This window comes from Pristiophorus japonicus, chromosome 14 (assembly GCF_044704955.1).
Source record: "Pristiophorus japonicus isolate sPriJap1 chromosome 14, sPriJap1.hap1, whole genome shotgun sequence".
NCBI lineage: Eukaryota > Metazoa > Chordata > Chondrichthyes > Pristiophoridae > Pristiophorus > Pristiophorus japonicus.
The window spans coordinates 35,982,076-36,002,755 of record NC_091990.1 but is presented as its reverse complement, the minus strand read 5'-3'; the positions used below and the strand labels follow the sequence as shown (position 1 = coordinate 36,002,755).

At 43.2% G+C, this 20,680-nt stretch overlaps 1 protein-coding gene across 1 annotated transcript; it reads right to left on the bottom strand.

Annotated features, from left to right (window-relative positions):
* Positions 1-2,130: 2,130 nt before the first annotated feature.
* On the bottom strand, positions 2,131-13,566 carry LOC139279586 (UDP-glucose 4-epimerase-like). The gene is made up of 7 exons (XM_070898707.1): positions 13,443-13,566; positions 9,006-9,116; positions 7,739-7,804; positions 6,335-6,420; positions 6,026-6,109; positions 5,762-5,876; positions 2,131-2,150 (listed from the first exon to the last, which is right to left on the bottom strand). The coding sequence occupies exons 1-7, from the start codon at positions 13,564-13,566 to the stop codon at positions 2,131-2,133; spliced, it is 606 nt and encodes a 201-aa protein (XP_070754808.1).
* Between the last annotated feature and the right edge of the window lie 7,114 nt (positions 13,567-20,680).

The window sequence follows — 20,680 nt, the reverse complement described above, 5'->3', positions numbered from 1 at the left end:
TCCTCACAATCTTGTGTTTGAATGAGATCTCCTCTCATTCTTCTAAACTCCAGAGAGTATTGGCCCAATCTCCTCGTAGGACAACCCTCTCAGCCCAAGGATCAATCTAGTGAACAAACCTTCATTACACTGCCTCGAAGGCAAGTATATCCTTCCTGAAATAAGGAGACCAAAACTATGCACAGTACTCCAGGTGTGGTCTCACCAGAGCCCTGTGCAATTGTAGCAAGACTTCCTTACTCTTGCACTCCAACCCTCTAGCAACAAAAGCCAACATGCCATTTTCCTTCTTCACTACTTGCTGTACCTGTGTTTCTTGTACTTGGACACCCAATTCTCTCTGAACATCAACATTTAGTAGCTTCTCACCATTTAAAAAAAAAAAAAAAAAAATTCTGTTTCTATTCCTTCCTACCAAAGTGAATAACCTCACATTTCCCCCCATTACACAACATCTGCCTCCTTATTGCCCACTCACTTAACCTGTCTATATCCCTTTCCAGGCTCTTTGCGTCCTCCTCACAGCCTGCTTTTCCACCCAGCTTTGTATTGTCAGCAAACTTGGATACATTGCACTCTATCACTTCATCCAAGTCAAATTGCTCCCACTGCCCTTCTCTTTCCCCAAAGCCCTGCAATTGTTTCCTTTTCAAGTATTTATCCAACTTCCTTTTTTTGAAAGTTAGTATTGCAATTGCTTCAACCATCCTTTCGGGCATTGCATTCCAAATCACAACAGTCCCTATTTTAGATGCACTTGATGCCCATCAGTTGTAACTGATGCAAAATTTGCCCACAGGAAAGTGAGATGGAAAAAAACTTGCATATGTGTACTTTTAATAGATATGTGTACCTGTATTAGCAAATCTGTAGCACTGCTTATGTTCAAAATCAGGCTATGCTATTTTATAATGACAGGAGTGTTATACTATGCATGAAATTATAATTAGTACTATGTTTCAAATTGCTAGTGCTTTGCCCCTCTCTGTGAAGGAAGTTTCCTGCTGGTTATTGTAATTACTATTCCAGCAGATGTTGCGTTTACCTGCAACTTAATCTGAACTCTTTTTAAAAGCAGCGGAGTTGAGTATTTGGTAGCTGCAGTCATATTGACCAATTGACAACCTACAATGTTTACTTTCTTGAATGATATTTGTGTAAGGCTTTCTGACACTAGAATTTTAAACTAAAAAAAGTACCATTGGAGGCTTTCAGGTAGAATCCCTTATTAGGCCACCCTGATGGAGTGAATGATGAGTGGGTGTGACCGGCAAGACATGCGAGGGCTCCTCCAGAGCTACCAAGCTGCAACTTCTAACACTTGTTTTAACCTTGATAGGTTCCAGTCACTTGTGGCCACATGATTCTTGAACATAAATATCCTTCACCAACTGTGGCTAAACTCAAACTACAGTCAGGGCAGTTTGAGTAACTGCAGATTATGCACTTTTTTCATGTCCATCCAAAAATAAATTTATACACACGCCAAAATTTAGTGTTCATTTATTTAGAATGAAATTGTTTCTATGGCATTGTTCTATAAGTGTAAAAGTTTCAGATGTGACAGTGGCTGTATCCACCCCATGTGTTAAATCACTTTGAATTATATTGAAATTACTAAAGTTATAAGACCAAAGATTTGATCACAAATGTCTAAAAATAGTTCTGACATTTCTGTCAACAACAAGACAGCATGAAGACAAATCGGTCACATAACTAATTTCATTGAATGTCAAACTGCCTGGCACAGCTTATCAATTCTGATAAGTGAAATGAGGTATGACAGTAAATCATAATACAATTCGCAAGAACATCAATATTCCCATATCAGCCCAGACATTTTCAGATTATAGAGCTGTTGTGTTTGGTGACATCTACATGTAGTTTTGCTGTATTGACTGGGTTGTGCTTTGCTGCAGTTTTCCTTCACCAGAACAGATTACTGATACCAAGCAATCTAGGTAACTACTTTTGTATTTTCACCTTGCCCACAGTTTACAAAGTTAGACAGGAATATTGCAGCTTTGAACCTGGTGAGCTACACACTGGGCTACCTCTCAGAAGTTTTTACAAAGGATTTAAATTTTGGGGGGCTTCATTCTTGCTGATGTCATAAGAATGCTGGGATTGTCAATACCACAAATCTTGACCTAAAATACATAGAACATTATTTTTAAAACTTTGTGTACATTCTGGAATTTATTTACAGTATAGTACTGATTCAATTGCAATATTTTACATAGAAACATAGAAATTAGCTGCAGGAGCAGGCCCTTCGAGCCTGCACCGCCATTCAATAAGATCATGGCTGATCATTCAACCTCAGTACCCCTTTCCTGCTTTCTCTCCATACCCTTTGATCCCTTTGGCCGTAAGGGCCACATCTAACTCCCTTTTGAATATATCTAACGAACTGGCCTAAAAACTTTCTGCGGTAGGGAATTCCACAGGTTAACCACTCAGTGAAGAAGTTTCTCCTCATCTCGGTCCTAAATGACTTGCCCCTTATCCTTAGACTGTGACCCTGGTTCTGGACTTCCCCAACATCGGGAACATTCTTCCTGCATCTAACCTATCCAAACCCGTCAGAATTTTATATGTTTCTATGAGATCCCTTCATTCTTCTAAACTCCAATGGATACAAGCCCAGCTGATCCAGTCTGTCCTCGTATATCAGTCCTGCCATCCTGGGAATCAATCTGGTGAACCTTTGCTGTACTCCATCAATAGCAAAAACATCCTTCCTCAGATTAGGAGACCAAAACTGAACACAATATTCCAGGTGTGGCCTCGCCAAGGCCCTGCACAACTGCAGTAAGACCTCCCTGCTCCTACACTCAAATCCTCTAGCTATGAAGGCCAACATGTCATTTGCCGCCTTCACCACCTGCTGTGCCGGCATGCCAAACTTCAATGACTGATGTACCATGACACCCAGGTCTCATTGCATCTCCCCTTTTTCCTAATCTGTCACCATTCAGATAATATTCTGTCTTCCTATTTTTGCCACATTAACCTCACATTTATCCACATTATACTGCATTTGTCCACTCGCCTAACTTGTCCAAGTCACCCTGCAGCCTCTTAGCATCCTCCTCACAGCTCACACCACTACCCAGCTTAGTGTCATCTGCAAACTTGGAGATATTACACTCAATTCCTTCATCTAAATCATTGATGTACATTGTAAATAGCTGTGGTCCCAGCATTGAACCCTGCTGCACCCCACTGGTCACTGTCTGCCATTCTGAAAAGGACCTGTTTATTCTGACTCTCTGTTTCCTGTCTGCCAACCAGTTCTCTATCCACATCAGTACATTACCCCCAATACCATGTGCTTTAATTTTGCACACTATAATCTCTTGTGTGGGACCTTCTTAAAAGCATTTTGAAAGTCCAAATACACCACATCCACTGGTTCTCCCTTGTCCACTCTACTAGTTACATCCTCACAAAATTCTAGGAGATTTGTCAAGCATGATTTCCCTTTCATAAATCCATGCTGACTAGGACTGATCATGTCACTACTTTCCAAATGCGCTGCTATTTCATCTTTAATAACTGATTCCAATGTTTTCCCCACCACCGATGTCAGGCTAAACGGTCTATAATTCCCTGTTTTCTCTCCCTCCTTTTTTAAAAAGTGGTGTTACATTAGCTACCCTCCAGTCCATAGCAACTGATCCAGAGTCAATAGAATGTTGGAAAATAATCACCAATCCATCCACTATTTCTAGGGCCACTTCCTTAAGATGAGCATTTTAAAATATCAGGCCCATGGGATTTAACTGCCTTCAATCCCATCAATTTCCCTAACGCAATTTCCTGACTAATAAGGATTTCCTTCAGTTCCTCCTTTTCGCTAGACCCTCGAATGTTGGCCTTCATTGCGAGAGGAATGGAGTACAAAAGCAGAGAGGTCCTGCTGCAACTGTACAGGGTATTGGTGAGGCCGCACCTGGAGTACTGCGTGCAGTTTTGGTCACCTTACTTAAGGCAGGATATACTAGCTTTGGAGGGGGTACAGAGACGATTCACTAGGCTGATTCCGGAGATGAGAGGGTTACCTTTATGATGATAGATTGAGTAGACTGGGTCTTTACTCGTTGGAGTTCAGAAGGATGAGGGGTGATCTTATAGAAACATTTAAAATAATGAAAGGGATAGACAAGATAGAGGCAGAGAGGTTGTTTCCACTGGTCAGGGAGACTAGAACTAGGGGGCACAGCCTCAAAACACAGGGGAGCCAATTTAAAACCGAGTTGAGATGGAATTTCTTCTCCCAGAGGGTTGTGAATCTGTGGAATTCTCTGCCCAAGGAAGCAGTTGAGGCTAGCTCATTGAATGTATTCAAGTCACAGATAGATAGATTTTTAACTAATAAGGGAATTAAGGGTTACGGGGATCGGGCGGGTAAGTGGAGCTGAGTCCACGGCCAGATCAGCTATGATCTTGTTGAATGGCGGAGCAGGCTCGAGGGGCTAGATGGCCTACTCCTGTTCCTAATTCTTATGTTCTTATGTTATGAACCCCTAGTATTTCCAGAAGGTTATTTGTGTCTTCCTTAGTGAGGACAGATCCAAAGCATTTGTTCAGTTGGTCTGCCATTTCTTTGTTCCCCATTATAAATTCACCTGATTCTGACTGCAAGGGACCTACGTTGGTCTTCACTAATCTTTTTCTCTACACATATCTATAGAAGCATTTGCAGTCAGTTTTTATGTTCCCTGCAAGCTTCCTCTCATACTCTATTTCCCTCCTCCTAATTAAACCCTTTGTCCTCCTCTACTGAATTCTAAATTTCTCCCAGTCCTCAGGTTTGCTGCTTTTTCTGGCCAATTTATATGCCTCTTCCTTGGATTTAACACTATCCCTAATTTCCCTTATTTTTACTCCAGACAGGGATGTACAATTGTTGAAGTTCATCCATGTAATCTATAAATGTCTGCCATTGCCTATCCACGGTCAACCCTTTAAGTATCATTTTCCAGTCTATCCTAGCCAATTCACGTCTCATACTATCGAAGTTACCTTTCCTTAAGTTTAGGACCCTAGTCTCTGAATTAACACTGTCACTTTCCATCTTAATAAAGAATTCTACCTTATTATGGTCACTCTTCCCCAGGGGGCCTCGCACAACAAGATTGCTAATTAGTCCTCTCTCATTACACAACACCCAGTCTAGGATGGCCAGCTCTCTTGTTGGTTCCTTGACATATTGGTCTAGAAAACCATCCCTAATACACTCCAGGAAATCCTCCTGCACCGTATTGCTACCAGCTTGGTTAGCCCAATCTATATGTAGATTAAAGTCTCCCATGATAACTGCTGTACCTTTATTGCGCACATCCCTAATTTCCTGTTTGATGCCATCCCCAACCTCACTATTACTGTTGGGTGGTCTGTACACAACTCCCACTGGAGTTTTCTGCCCTTTGGTATTCCGCAGCTCTACCCATACAGTTTCCACATCATCCAAGCTAATGTCCTTACTATTGTGTTAATTTCCTCTTTAACCAGCAATGCCACCCCACCTCCTTTTCCTTTCTGTCTATCCTTCCTGAATGTTGAATACCCACCCCTGGATATTGAGTTCCCAGCCTTGGTCACACTGGAGCCATGTCTCCGTAACTGCATTAAAACTTCAAGTATTCGATTTCAACTGTAAAATTGAGACGAGAAAAATTGAGTAACGCATGTTGCTTCAATGTAAATCATTAAAATTACATTAAACCCTAATTTTATTACATTGAGTGCTTACACATCTTATCGATCCCAAACTGTGCCTTCCATCCAAGCTCCTTCTCTGCGAGAGCTGGATTGGCATAACAGGAAGCAATATCTCCTTCTCTCTGTGGAACAATCTGATATTTAATCTGCAAAAGAGTGAGAGGAGAAAACTAAGATTTTGTTTGTCTGTTAATCTGTGATTCATATTTGATGAATTAATTCCCAGCCAAACCAAAAGGCGGCACCACAGAAGCTTTACTGAATAGCTCTTAACTATTTCTTAAACGATGGTGACACTTATCTCTCTCCTGGAAGCAGTCTCCATCGCTTTCACCATCTGTAGAACAAAGTAACCTGTCCCGGTACCGAGATTGTACACCTGAAGAGAGAGAGCCATAAAACTAGTTATTGTGAGGGCAAATAGTTTGAGTATAAGTTATGTAATGCTGAAAAAGGAGAGAAGTCTTGGAGAGATGAAGAGGAGAAGGATGGGACAAATATACCAGAGAACTGAAGCAGGGAACTTGAGTAAAAAGACAGCGAAAGGAATAGTCTCACAGACTAAGTGTTAAAGCTGTCCAGGGTGCAGCTTTCAGTAACAAACTTTGCAGTTGCACTTCTCTTTAAGCTTCTTCAGTGCAACAATGTGTCCCTTTGCAAGATCCACAACATGAATGTAATCCCTGACACCTAAACAGCAAGACAAAGCTCTTATTTGCCTGCAATCATGTACATTCAGATCCAAATAATTCACATTTCTTCCTGCTATAATGTGCAAAATTACCTAAATACATTGGGGTAGAGTTTTCGCTTGGCAGCGCAATTCTCCCAAAATTTCACTGCTTTAAACATCACACTGGAAGCCAGTCTCACCCACAAAACTAGCCACACCCGCAGATCAGTGTAGTTACTATAGCAACTTTCCGCTAATTACGTCATTTGCGGGCCTTTGAGGATGCCTTTAAAATTAAGCTGTTCTTTTAGATTCAAGCACACTAATGGGCATGTTTTAAGAAACTTAATACTAAAACATATTTAATTTACAAAGAAACTTGACTACTGTACACCAATCAAATTAGTAAATTGACTATTGTACTCCAATGAACTGGTAAAATCAAGTTGCTCACGTGGTGGACTAGACACATTAAAAATGCTTATTTTTTTAGAGATCCATTTTCAGCTGTATTAATAAAATTGCACCAGGTTACCACTCTTAAATATATCGAGGAATATTTTTTAATGCAAGAATAAAAAAACAGTTGCATTGTAAAATGTTGCCCGATTGTGCTGCTATATGGAAGATTTTACATTCAGCAATTTGCAAATAAGTTTGCGCAGAAAAATTAAATTCAGAAAACGGTACAATCTGTGCCCGGATTGCTGATTGTGACCAAAGGGGAATATCCTGGATTGCATTGCGTCAAAATTTCCTGTGGAGCTCCTATGCCTACGTTGGAACATAAAAAGCAAGTACAAATGCAGCACCACCAATAGATGGCAATCATCTTCTGCCATGGCGCCTCACTGTCAGGCCGATCTCTTGCCTCTGCTGGTCCTCTGCCTTGCCATTATTATGCATAACAGGAGTATGGCTGTTGTGAAGGCCATTCCAACTTGTTCATCCGTCTGAATGCATAGGAAGGGCATAAACCTGTCTTTGCTTTCTGCTTTAGAGCAAATTTTACACAAGAAAGACAAACCAAGCCCAATTATAAATAGGCATTTTAGACTAAATAGGAAAAGTAGAATTGAAATTAACCAGAATCCAATGGAATCCAAATTCTAAAAAAGTTAATTATGTGCAACTCAGCACTGTCTTTAATACTTCATGTTATATGTTTAGGTCTACTGACTCGATAGATGTCATAGGAGACAGGTGAAGTCACATCCTTGCTGACCATGTGCACACAATGTCTTACACTATGGCCTGTTGGAGCATCAGGGGCTTGTGTCACCATGCTGATCGGTGTATAATTGAATGAAGGACCACAAGGTAGAGTAATCTTACCTGTGCCATCACACGTCTCATAGTCATTTCCAAAAACACTCAGGTACTGCCAACATCCCACAGCAACTTGAGAAGGAAGTCAAACTTTTAGCAACATCTATGATGCAGCTGCTACTGAAAGGTTAACGCTTTTCCTGCTCAGGCACATTATAACAGAACTATTCGTGTATAATCACACTGGCCCAGATTATGCCGGTGTGGAGCATCTTGTGGTGTATCCTGTTATATGTGCACTGTTAAACATGCACGAACAAGTCTTAAGTTTAAAAAAAATTTTGCCCACAAATTTGCTGGAAGTGCGAGCTGATAATGGGGCAACAGGGCATCTGGGACCTTTGTGAACAACGGGACAAATCTGCCAGCAACTTATGGTGATTCAACAACATCTTGTATTTATAAAGGCACTTCACAGGAGCGTTATCAAACAAAATTTGACACTGAGCCACATAAGGAGATAATAAGGCAGATGCCCAAATGCTTGGTCAAAGAGGTAGGTTTAAAGGAGGAGAGAGAGGCGAAGATGTTTAGGGCCTAGGCAGCTGAAAGCATAGCTGCCAATGGTGAAGTGATTAAAATAGGAGATGTGCAAGAGGCCAGAATTGGAGGAGTGCTCAGAAGGTTGTAGGGCTGCAGGTTACAGAGATAGGGAAGGGTGAGGCCATGGAGGGATTTGAAAACAAAGATGAGCATTTTAAAATTGAGGTGTTGCCGGACCAGAAGCCAATGTAGGTTAGCGGGCACAGGGGTGATAGGTGAACAGGACTTGGTGAGAATTAGGATTTGCAATTCACAAGGTATCCACACGCCACAAGTTGCTGGCCGATTTGCAAACTAATAACGGCATGCGTTGTTCAGAAACATACTTTTCAGCAAAATCTGAGCCAATATTAGGTGTGTTACCAAATGTGCTGGGGTGCAGCAAGTGAAAGTGTCACGGACTTAAGGCACAGAACAAGCTGCAGAGGTCATCAGTTGTCAGTTTTAAACAATTGTTCAACCAGAACACGATTAGCACAGTTCTGGAAGCAGCAGAAGAGGAGGTACGGGGGATAAGCAAAGAAAATGAACACGCTGTTGTCAGGCTGCTTTCATGAATTGATGTTTCTTTGGTGTAGCACTCAGGTAAGGCAAGCTAGTAAGCAGGATCATTTCACTCTTTACGTTAAAGCATCAAGCATTCCTGGGTCATAACAGAGCAGGTCATCCACAGTAAAGAGCTCCTAAACCTATTGCATCTTGTGTTCAACTTTCTCTTTAAAATCATTACCTACCTGCACAATGTATGGCATCAGATTGTTGGGAATGCCCTGGGGAGCTTCACCTATTTTTCCCGATTCATGTGCCCCAGTAGGATTGAAGTATCGAAGAACTACTGCATTTCAATCCTGAATAGACAATAGTTTGTTAATCGCCATTATAACCCACAGATTCAAGCACGTCTGAGAACCAGGTACTTGCAAACCTTGCAAAAGTGTTGCTTAATTTGAAAAATCATAATACTAAGAATTTATATTCTGTAATTATAAAGAAACGCATCACAAAATGGAGAGATTTCTGTATAACTCCTAAGACTTTCGATAAATAGAATTAGTGAGATTTTGCTGTAGCAGGGTATTTAATGGTGTCTGCCATTAATTAGACTTGCCCCTACACCCTTGAGCTCATAAAATGTTTGCCCACTAAGTTGCTGAAAGTGCGAGGTGAGGGCAACAGGGCATCTGAGACCTGAGTGAACGGCAAGAAGATGAAAGGATTGGGAAATAAACAGTGGAAGATTTATTGGCAGGCATTAGGAACATAGGAACAGGAGTAGGCCATTGAGCCCCTCAAGCCTGTTCCGCCATTCAATGAGATCATGGTTGATCTGCGACTTAACACCATATACCCGCCTTTGGCTCATATCCCTTAATACCTTTGGTTAACAAAAAGCTATTAATCTCAGATTTAAAATTAACAATTGATCTAGCGTCAACTGCCATTTGTGGAAGAGTGTTCCAAACGTCTACCACCCTTTGTGTATAGGTTTCCTAATTTTACTCCTGAAAGGACTGGCTCTAATTTTTACACTATGCCCCCTAGTTGTAAAATCAATCCCCAACCAGCGAAAATAGTTTATCTCTATTTACCCTATTTGTACCCCTTAATATCTTGAAAACTTCAATCAGATCACCCCTAACCTTCTAAATTCTAGGAAATACAACCTTAATTTGTGCAATCCCTCCTCGTTACTTAACCCTTGAAGTCCGGGTATCATTCTGGTAAACCTACGCTGCACTCCCTCCAAGGCCAATATATCCTTCCTATGGTGTGGTGTCAGGAATGGTTCACAGAACAACAGGTATGGTCTAACCAGGGCTTTGTATAGCTGCAGCATAACTTCTACCCCCTTGTATTCTAGTCCTCTAGATATAAAGGCCTGCATTCCATTGGCCTTAATGATTATTTTCTGTACCTGTCCATGACATTTTAATGATCTATATACCTGGATCCCCAAGTCTCTTTGGACCTCCACTGTTTTTAGCTTTTCACCATTTAGAAAGTACCCTGTTCTATCCTTTTTCGGTCCAAAGTGGGTGACCCCACATTTGCCTACATTGAAATCCATTTGCCAGTTTTGCTCACTCACCACATTGGAATTCAGAAGAATGAGAGGTGATCTTATTGAAACTTAGAAGATAATGAGGGGGCTTGACAAGGTGGATGCAGAGAGGATATTTCCACTCATTGGGGAAACTAAAACTAGGGGAATAAGGGGCCACCCATTTAAAACTAAGATTAGGAGGAATTTCTTCTCTCAGAGGGTTGTAAATCTATGGAATTCTCTGCCACAGAGAGCTGTGGAGGCTGGATCATTGAATATATCTAAGGCGGAGATAGGCAGATTTTTGAGCGATAAGGGAATAAAGAGTTATGGGAAGCAGGCAGGGAAGTGGAGCTGATTCCATGATCAGATCAGCCATGATCTTATTAAATGGTGGAACAGGCTCGAGGGGCCAGGTGGCCTACTCCTGCTCCTATTTCTTATGTTCTTATCAATATCTCTTTGTAATTTTATGCTTTCATCTACACTTCCTACAATGCATGTCTTTGACTCATCGGCAAATTTGGATATATGACTTTCTATATCGTTAGTAAATACTGTGAATAGTTGAGGACCCAACACAGATGCCTGCGGGACACCACTAGTCACATCTTGCCAATTTGAGTACCTACCCATTATCCCTACTGTCTCCTGCCGCTCAGCCAATTTCCTAACCAGCTCAATAATTTCCATTCAATTCCATGGGCTTCTACCTTAGTTAACAGTCTCTTATATGGGACTTTATCAAATGCCTTCTGCAAGTCCATATAAATAACATCCATGGACATTCCCCTGTCCACTATTTTAGTCACCCCCTCAAAAAAAAAACAATCAGGTTTGTCAGGCTTGACCTTCAAACCCATGGTGGCTCTCTCTGATCAACTGAAAATTTGAGGTTTTCAGTCACCCTATCCTTAATTATAGACTCTAGTAATCTCCCGACAACAGATGTTAGACTAACTGGTCTACAATTCCCTAGTTTCCCTCTCTTGCCATTCTTAAATAGCGGAGTGACATGCATAATTTTCCAATCTAAAGGAACATTTCCTGAATTGAGAGAACTTTGGAAGATTAGAGTTAGGGCATCTGCAATTTGCTCACCTACTTCCTTTAAAACTCTGGGATCAAAACCATCTGGTCCTGGGAATTTGTCACTCTTTAGTGCCATTATTTTCTTCATTAGTTATTTTACTTACGTTAATGTTATTGAGTACCTAGCCCTGATTCAATATTAGTTTCCTTGGGATTTCTGGTATGCTATCTCTTCCTCTATTTTAAATAGTAATGCAAAGTAAAGTACTTATTCAACATGTCCGCCATTTCCTTATTATCATTAACAATATCTCTGCTTTCAGTTTTTAAGGGGCTAACATTGCTCCTGACTACACTTTGTTTCCTAATATAGTTGTAAAAATTTTCTGCGTTGAATTTGATATCCCTTGCATACTTTTCATACTCTTTTTTTGTAGCTCTTATTTTCAGTTTTGTGACCCTTTGCTGTTCTTTGTACCTTTCCCATTCACCAGGATCTGTTAACACTTATCACATCATTTAAAGAGTACTTGCGTAGTTGAGCGCCTTTGCACACATACAACTACACCTAGCAAGAGTTAGTGTCCATTGGCCCAAGTTTGCCCCCACCCGTAGAACTGCGCCGTGAGGTGCGCCCACTTTTTAGAACAAAAACTGCACCTAAAACTTACCGAGGAATTCTCCCCGCTCCTCAGGACGTCTTCTGCCTTGGCATAGCGCACCACATCCAGTGGGGGGCGGAGCCAGGTCCCGGCGCTGAAAACAGTGCCAGGATCTCTGCACATGCGCGCTAGAGTGTGCACGCATGTGCAGTAGCTCCTCACCCCCACAATCTCTGCACACCGCCCCTAGCCCTGGCCGAATGGGCTCCCCTCCGCGACCTACAAGGGAACAGTGCCTGATGTAAAAGAACAGATTTACAAGTTGGCAAAAAGGGCTTGACCCCATCGCAGATTGGTGTGATCCTAAAGGATTCACATGGTGTTGCCCAGGTGCGTTTTGTTATTGGGAACAAGATCCTCAGGATACTGAAGTCCAAGGGGCTGGATCCAGACCTTCCAGAGGATTTGTACCACTTGATCAAGAGGGTACTTCCACGAGGCATTGAGATGAATTGCAGCATCCCCACTATTGCACCAGTTGAGATTAGCTAACTCAGCACAGATCACTTTCTGGAACTTTCTGGTCCATATGGCTTAGCACTTACTCACCAAGCCCATTAAAGAAAGGATAACTTTAAAACTAACCACAATCTTCAAATAGTAAAATTCTCAATTTGTGGAATTGAGTATCTGATAAATGACAACAACCTCACATCCAACCCCACTTATAGGAACCTGTGAACATACAGAACTGGAATGGCTCTGCAGCCCATCTGGCTGGTCCCAAAAACCACTCATTGCTACAAAGTGGTGCTAGCACTGTCCAATTATTTGAAAAAGTTGCCAAGAACTTTACCACAGATCTTGCAATTCATGATGTTTCAAGCTGTTCCTAATTGTTGTGTCAACATTTATTCCTGCACAACAGAAATATGCTTAGAAAAGGACAACATGACGGGCATGACGGGACTCATCCACCAGTTCTTCAATATCATCTCAGCTGAAGTAAATACCATTGGACATCCATAGTCTGGATTCCAGACCTGAATCTGAGGCTCTCTGGTGACTCACCCAAATGGCCATTCTTCACAAAGCTGGGCAGTAAACACCAGTGGACTGCCCAACCAAGAAGGTTATCATAGCCTGATCCTGTCTTCAGCTGCTCTTCATATCAAGTTCCAGTGGAGATCACTTGATAGCAGTCAGTGGTGGGAATCCAGACCATAATCAGTCCCACCCACCCCGATCCCCACAAGCCTGAAGCCAATTGCCCAGCATCACTGATTTTCTGGACAAAATCCGTTAACTCAGTACTGACCAGAGATCTAACCCAGGATCTGCCTGACATGCTATGATGGGGCAGAAGATTAAACAAAAAGCAGTACAACACTGAGGAATAGAGTAATCCTTGGCCCTCAGTGACCACTGCTGCACAAACAAGTGGCATACAACAAGTTAGAATAGTGAAATACAAAACCTCTTTTCTTACCTCGGATTGCATTGTGAAAGTTGTCAATGATAACTGGAATGTAACCTGCTTTAATCAGCTCAACCACGCATTGGCTACCGACGTAACCAGCTCCACCCGTCATCAGAATCTTCTTGGTTGCCATTTACAATAAGAAATTAAAATGATTCAGCGAATTACTACGATGTTTTCAATATTCAACGATAGCAAAAATTATCAATAATACAATCCCAACTGTTGTGTTTCGATTATTACCATCATAGTTTGTGTTGTTTATTTGCTAATATTAGGTGCATAAGGTGCAGCCAAAGGAAATATATGTCTCACAAATATCCTTAGTGCTTTCTGAGCAAACAAGGGGCCAGAACTTAACATGTTTCAACAACACTGTCTCAGTAGGTGACTACAGTGTTCAAACATAGTTAAACAAGAAACGAGTGAATGTCAATCTTTGGTCTGAGGCAAGTTAGCTGCTCTCAGCCAGGCTTTCTACAATTAAAGGAGGAAACTGTGAGCAAGGGTCCAGCTCCCGATCACTGTAAAGAGACTCCAAATTGAAGTGCCAACAAGGACTGGGTCAGGCTTGGATGGCCCTCCATGCCCCTCGGCGACATCATCTGTAAACATAATGTTAGGTTCTGCATGTACACTGATGGCACCCAGCTCTACCTCACCACCACCTCTCGCGACCCCTCCACTGTCTCTGATTTGTCACTCTGCTTGTCCAACATCCAGTATTGGATGAGCAGAAATTTCCTCCATTTAAATATTGGGAAGCCATTGTCTTTGGTCCCTGCCACAAACTCTTTGTGACTGTGACAAAGGCAAACTATCCTTCCTTGCCTTTCTTGACTTATCTGCAGCCTTTGACATGGTTGACCACTCTAACCTTCTCCATTGTTGTCCAGTTGGGTGGGACTGCACTTGCCTGGTTCCATTCTTATCTATCTAATCATAGCCAGAGAATCACCTGCAATGGCTTCGCTTCCCACCCCTGATCATTACCTCTGGTGCCCCTCAAGGATTTATCCTTGGCCCCCTCCTATTTCTCATCTACATGTTGCCCCTTGGCGACATCGTCTGAAAACACAGCATCAGTTTCCACATATACGCTGATGACACCCAGCTCTACCTCACTACCACTTCTCTCAACCTTTCCACTGTTTCTGATTTGTCACTCTGCTTGTCCGACATCCAGTACTGGATGAACAGAAATTTCCTCCATTTAAATATTGGGAAGACCAAAGCATTCCTTAGCTATTGACTCTATCCCTTTCCTTGGGAACTGTCGGAGGCTGAACCAGAACGTTTGCAACCTTGGTGTCGTATCTGACCCTGAGATGAGCTTCTGACCACAAATCTGCTCCATCAACAAGACTAACTACTTTCACCTCCGTAACGTTGCCTCGATTCCACCCCTACCTCAGCTCATCTGCTGCTGAAACCCTCATCCATTACCTATAGACTTGACAATTCCAATGCTCTCCTGACCAGCCTCCCATTTTCCACCTTACGTAAACTTGAGCTCATCTAAAACTCTGCTGCCCATATCCTATTTCACACCAAGTCCGACTCACCCATAACCCATGTGCTCGCTGACCTACCTTGGCTCCTGGTCCGGCAACAACTCACTTTTAGAATTGGCATCTTTGTTTTCAAATCCCTCCATGGCCTTGCCCCTCCCTATCTCTGTAATCTCCTCCAGCCCTACAAGTCTTCGCGATCTCTGCGCTCCTTCAATTCTGGCCTCTTGAGCATCCCTGATTATAATCGCTCCACCATTGGTGGCCATGCCTTCAGCTGCCAAGACCCCAAGACCTGGAATTCCCTCCCTGAACCTCTCCTTCTCCTCCTTTAAGATGCTCCTTAAAACCTTCCTCTTTGTCCAAGCTTTTGTTAATCTGTCCTAAATATGTCCGTAGGTGGCTTGGTGTCAAATTTTGTTTGATAACACTCATGTGAAGCTCCTTGGGACATTTTACTGCGTTAAAGGTGCTATATAAATGCAAGTTGTTATGACTAATGTCCGCTTGGGCAAGGAGAAATCAGAGTGGGAGAAGAAACGAGAGACGATTCAAAGAAATAACAATGTTTAGTTGAGAGCATCAGAAGGATGCAGTATGAACATTAACCATCAATATATTACATGGATATTTGGAAACTTAAACCAAACCAATTGGAATTACTCTCGCAGATCAATCACTATTCCCATCAATACGGTGGACTCAATTATGCAAAGACACTACAAATTAGACTAGCACCAGCCAATAGCAGGATTTGTATGTCAATATTTACATACATAAACTGCATGGTTAACTTTTCCTTGTATTACAGCTGTTCTTAATCAAAGGGGAAGTAGGGTCAGTGAACTTCCAACTTGGATTTTCACAGGCCACTTTCTACACAGACTGAGGGAGGATCCCATCCCAACCCATCCCATCCAAACAACCTGTCTTTCTTCACAGATGCTGATCAACTTGCTGTGTACTTCAAGCAATCTTTTAATCCAGTTTACTGGTTTTGTATTCCCGTTGTTTCCTACACAGTTCCAAATCAGATCAACAGGGTTTCCTCCATGCACGGAAAGATGGAATTCGACATTGCTTCCAGCTACATTGCTTCCAGCTAACCTCACAGGCCAAGTTTGCGAGGAAAGTATACACCTGAAATTTCTGCGGTCTGGAAGAATCCGTGTTCCATGTTTATGTGGAGTGTGTCCGGTTGCAGCCCCGTTCCAATATTTGAAGGGGCTACTCCTCAAATTCTGGTTGCACTTCTGTCCCATGCTCCTGAACTTTCCACCCTGTGCGGAGAGGAGCGAGCAAGTCAGAAGACCTCCTCGTAGGACTGCTCCTGGGCATGGGCAAGGGAGCCATTAACTGGTCCAGGCAGCGGGCGATCGGGGGGGGGGGGGTCGTTCAGCCGTGGTTAAGTTCGAGCCAGGGTGTCCCTGGAGATGGAGCATCAGTACGCTCGTGCCCTTCCGCGAGAGGTGGGCGCCAGAGGGATTGGAGTGCATCATCACCCCCGGCAACCAAATTTTAATTTGATCTGTGTAATATTAAAAGTTTCATTTGTTTATTTGTCGGTTTTAGTGCCTTAATAAGGAGGCACTTGATTTATAGGTTCAACGTAAAATAGTTGTGAGGAAAGTATAAAGAGATTAAACAATCAGTCAAATGCACACATGATCGCGCTGGATTCAAGCTGATGCGAATCTCCACAGACATCAAAAGGCACCAAGTTTACAGCAGCCAGGCTCACGTGAAGCTCCACAACTATAGATTTCCCCAAACTATCAGATTCTTGCAGTCACTTCCTGGTGATAAACTCTTGGACAGTCAATTTACACAGGGAGATCTTCCCAGTATCTCACACCACAGGCTTCGTTTCAAATGACTGCAAGCTACCTGCACTCTGCATGAATACTGACGTGACGATGACCAGGGGGCACGACGCTGCTGGGCACAGTGAGCCTGGCACTGCCGACTCCGGGGCTGATATGTAGGGTGACCATACATTGTGTCTGGGACCTGCGGACCCTGCTGCAGTGCCCTGGCATTGACTCCTTTACCTGCTGCTCCCGGCTTCGCTGGTGCAGAGCGGCAAACTGAGGGGGGCTGGGAAATTCCTCTCGGACCTTCCTCTCTGAACCCCAAAAGGCAATTCAACTCCAGTAGACAACGGTGACTTATATCACTAGTTCCAGTTGATCCACCTATTTTCTATGACCCGTGATGTCTTCCACCCACAGCAATTTGTCCAGCTCCTTTAGAAATCCACACTCACTGCATGTACTGCAACCTACTGCAGAGGTTGATAGTCCCCATGGGAGAAAAGGTACTTCCTGGCATCTAACCTAACTGTGCCTTGGTAACTTGCACTGAAGCCTTTCCTGAATCAATTTTGTTAATTCATTAGTGGAGCTCCTTAATAACATCAACTATTGCCTTCCTCTCCTTCCAAGGAGTTGCTCTTTCTGGTCCTTTGCTAATGCTGTATCTGCTAACTTTGTGAATCCACCTTTCCACCCCATTACCACCCGATGGTACAATTACCAGCTCTTTTAAATTGAACGTTAACCTCCTCTGGTCGCGCTTATCTTCCAAAATGAATCTCGACAATTTTGGTAGAGAATCTTCCTCTATTGCACCATTTAGTTTCACCGCTAAGGACAGCAGTAAGTTTTATTCCCGAGGCTTTGTACTCCCATCCTAGGCTTGTTCATGTCAGTGACCTCTCTGCTACTCATCGAGCCATACCCATTATTCTTGTAAATGCTTCCACTCTACTTTCATCAACCTGCTTTAGAGCTTCTGCTCATGGTGTCACCACTTGCAGCTCCTGTACTGGATTGGCTGAATCACAACATCTTGGGCTCCAGGCTCTTAAATGGAGAAATAAAAACCTTGCTGCTTTCAATTCCTCAAGACAAAGTGTCTTTCTTTCTTGCAAATCTAACCAAATGCTATTACCATTACCTATGATACTCTCTGACTCACCATCTCCACTGAACTCGGACGGTTTGTAACAACTCTCTTGGACAATGTACTGAGAAATCTTGTTGTTGAGCCCTCTCGCATGTACCTTGTTGTCTCTCAGCCGTAACTTTATTTTGCCTTGTTCTGTTTTATGGATACTATTATCACTGTTCTTGTGAACCTTCCCTTCCTGTTACTTTTTAAGCTCCAACTGCACCACCCTGAACACTCTTCCTTTCTTTTATCCCACTGCGCTGAAATTAAGACTCATTGCATAGTCTTCTACTGTTACTCATTCTTCCCCAGAACCTCAAAACGTTGGAACTGCTTACCTCCCTCAGTCTTTCTTATGGTCATCATGCTTTTATAGCCCAAGGTCTGGAAATTCATCACTTTACCGCCCATTTACCGCTGGAAAACAGTTTCCCGCTGAAATGACGGCCAAACTCGAAATTACCGCCCATTTACCACCCAAATATCGCCAGCGGTAAATTCGTCAGTCAATTACTGCCGGCGGTAAACTAATCCGCCCAGCCCATTTTTTAAAGTTATTTTGACGTCATATTTCATGCAACACCCAAATACTGCCCAAAAATACTGCCAGCAGTAAATTAATCAAATCACCCATTTTTACCACCAGACTAAAATATCGCTCGGAAAACCCGGGTCTTACCTGATTCTAACCCAGCGGTAGGGATGCCATTTTTACATTTTTTAAATTTTGAGGAAAGGCTGTTTGAAGTTAGTGAGAGCTTAAAACTCACTTGTGAGTAGATTTAAAGGGTGCTTGAATATATTTGAGAGCATTTGAGCACATTGTGGTTAATTTAAAGGACATTTGTGGTTATTTGAGGACACTGAGGATACTTGAGGACATTTTAGGACATTAAAAGGAATGGGGCTTGTGCCAATATTGCTGACTACTTGCATGCTGCGAATAGAGCTGGAAGGTTTATTGAAGAGCATTATATGTCCAATCAAAGAGGTCACAGACTTATGAGGAGGAGGAGGCCTTACCCCCAACGAATTTACAGGGAGAAGCACACGTACCTGCACCTGTCTGATACACAGTGCGTTAGAAGGCTGCGCTTAGTCATCAATGAGATATGCCAGCTCATAAAGGCAGACCTGCAGCCTACCAGCACTAACAGGTCCGCACTGCCCGTCGAGGTGAAGGTGACTGTGGCACTTGCCTTCTAAACATCCGGCTCCTTTCAGGCATCAGCTGGCGACATATGCTGCATCTCGCAGCATGCTACACATCGCTACATTCGGCAGGTAATTGATGCGCTTTACGCATGCAGGATGGACTTTATAAACTTCCCAATGACTAGGGAGGCACAGAGGAGGCTTTGGGTTTTTTGAGAATTGATAACTTCCCCAAGGTCCAGGGTGCCATAGACTGTACGCACATTGCTCCTTTAGAGGAGCCAGAGATTTACCAGAGAGGAATTCCACTCCCTGAACGTGCAGCTTGTCGTTGACCACACAAGGCGCTTCATGGCAGTAAATGTCAATTTTCCAGGGAGCATCCATGATGTGTACATCTTGCGTGAGGGCACTGTCTCTGACCTGTTTAAGAGTCAGCCACAAGGTCACTGCTGGATGCTGGGGGACAAAGGGTATGGCCTCGCCACCTGGCTCATGAACCCCACCCTCCGGAAGCCTCAGACAGAAGCTGAGCATCGCTACAATGACAGCCATGTAGCCACACGCAACATGGTCGAACAGACAATTGGAGTGCTCAAACAGCGCTTCCGATGCCACTCTGGAGGCTGCCTGCAATACCACCCTGAGCAGGTCGCTGAGTTCACCGTGGTGTGCTGCATGTTGCACAATTTAGCCATCATGAAGGGACAGGAATTGCCACAGGGGACGGCAGGACCACCTCAGGAGAGAGGGGAGGAGGAAGAGGAGGAGGTCGAGGAGGATGAGGAGCCTGGCCGTGAACCCATGCCCCCACCCCCACCCAACACCACAGGGGAAACCTCGTGGAGCTTTCACAACTGCAAAACTGCTACATCAGCAGCTCATAAACAAACGCTTTGCTTGAACGTTGAGAGTTACGTTTCACCCTTGCCTGGCCATTGTATGCAACCCTTATAATGATTGTTACCCTCATTTTCTAAAAGTGAGTGAGGCACTGTAGTAGAATGGTTACACTGAATAAAATATTTTTATAAAATTTGAAATTTTGAAGAACTTTGTAAAACTTAAAATTAAATAATATATCTTTTTAAATAAAATGTGTGAAATAAAATATTTCATAGAAATGTAACAACGTAAAACAAACATTAACAACAAACACCCCCCAACCTGCAACAAGTTTTGATTGAAATCGATTTTTTAAAGTACATTTTTTAAACTACAAACACCTACAACAATCCTCACCCACCACCAATTCTACCCGCGGCTATCATTCCCACCACCTTTTGCACCCCCCACCCTCCCCCCCCCCCCCACCTTACCCCCAATTGCTTTTTCCTGTTGCCCTTACCCCTGCCCCTACCAACATTGGGACCATGACGTCGTGCAGCAGGGCGCCTCGAGCGCTGCACGGGGTGGGGGGGGGGGTGTGTGTGGGGTGTGTGTGTGGGGATACTGGAGAAGCTCGGGGTGTGGAAGACCCGGCTTCAGAGTCGGGAGTAATTAATTCCTCCTGACGGTGAGGTGCTGTCAGCCTGGGTGGTCTGACACTGTGGGGTGCAGTGCCATATGCCGAGACCATCAATTGCCGTATGGCATTGACGGAATCGGCGGTTCGCCGCACCGCCGCAA

Excerpts from the sequence above, each read along its gene's own strand:
- LOC139279586 (XM_070898707.1), bottom strand. The coding sequence starts at position 13,566 with ATGGCAACCAAGAAGATTCTGATGACGGGTGGAGCTGGTTACGTCGGT. Across the intron at positions 5,877-6,025 it reads CTTCCAGGAGAGAGATAAGT|ATTAAATATCAGATTGTTCC; the intron begins GTCACCATCGTT and ends ACTCTTTTGCAG. Across the intron at positions 2,151-5,761 it reads GTTTGGGATCGATAAGATGT|GTCAAGATTTGTGGTATTGA; the intron begins GTAAGCACTCAA and ends TATGTATTTTAG.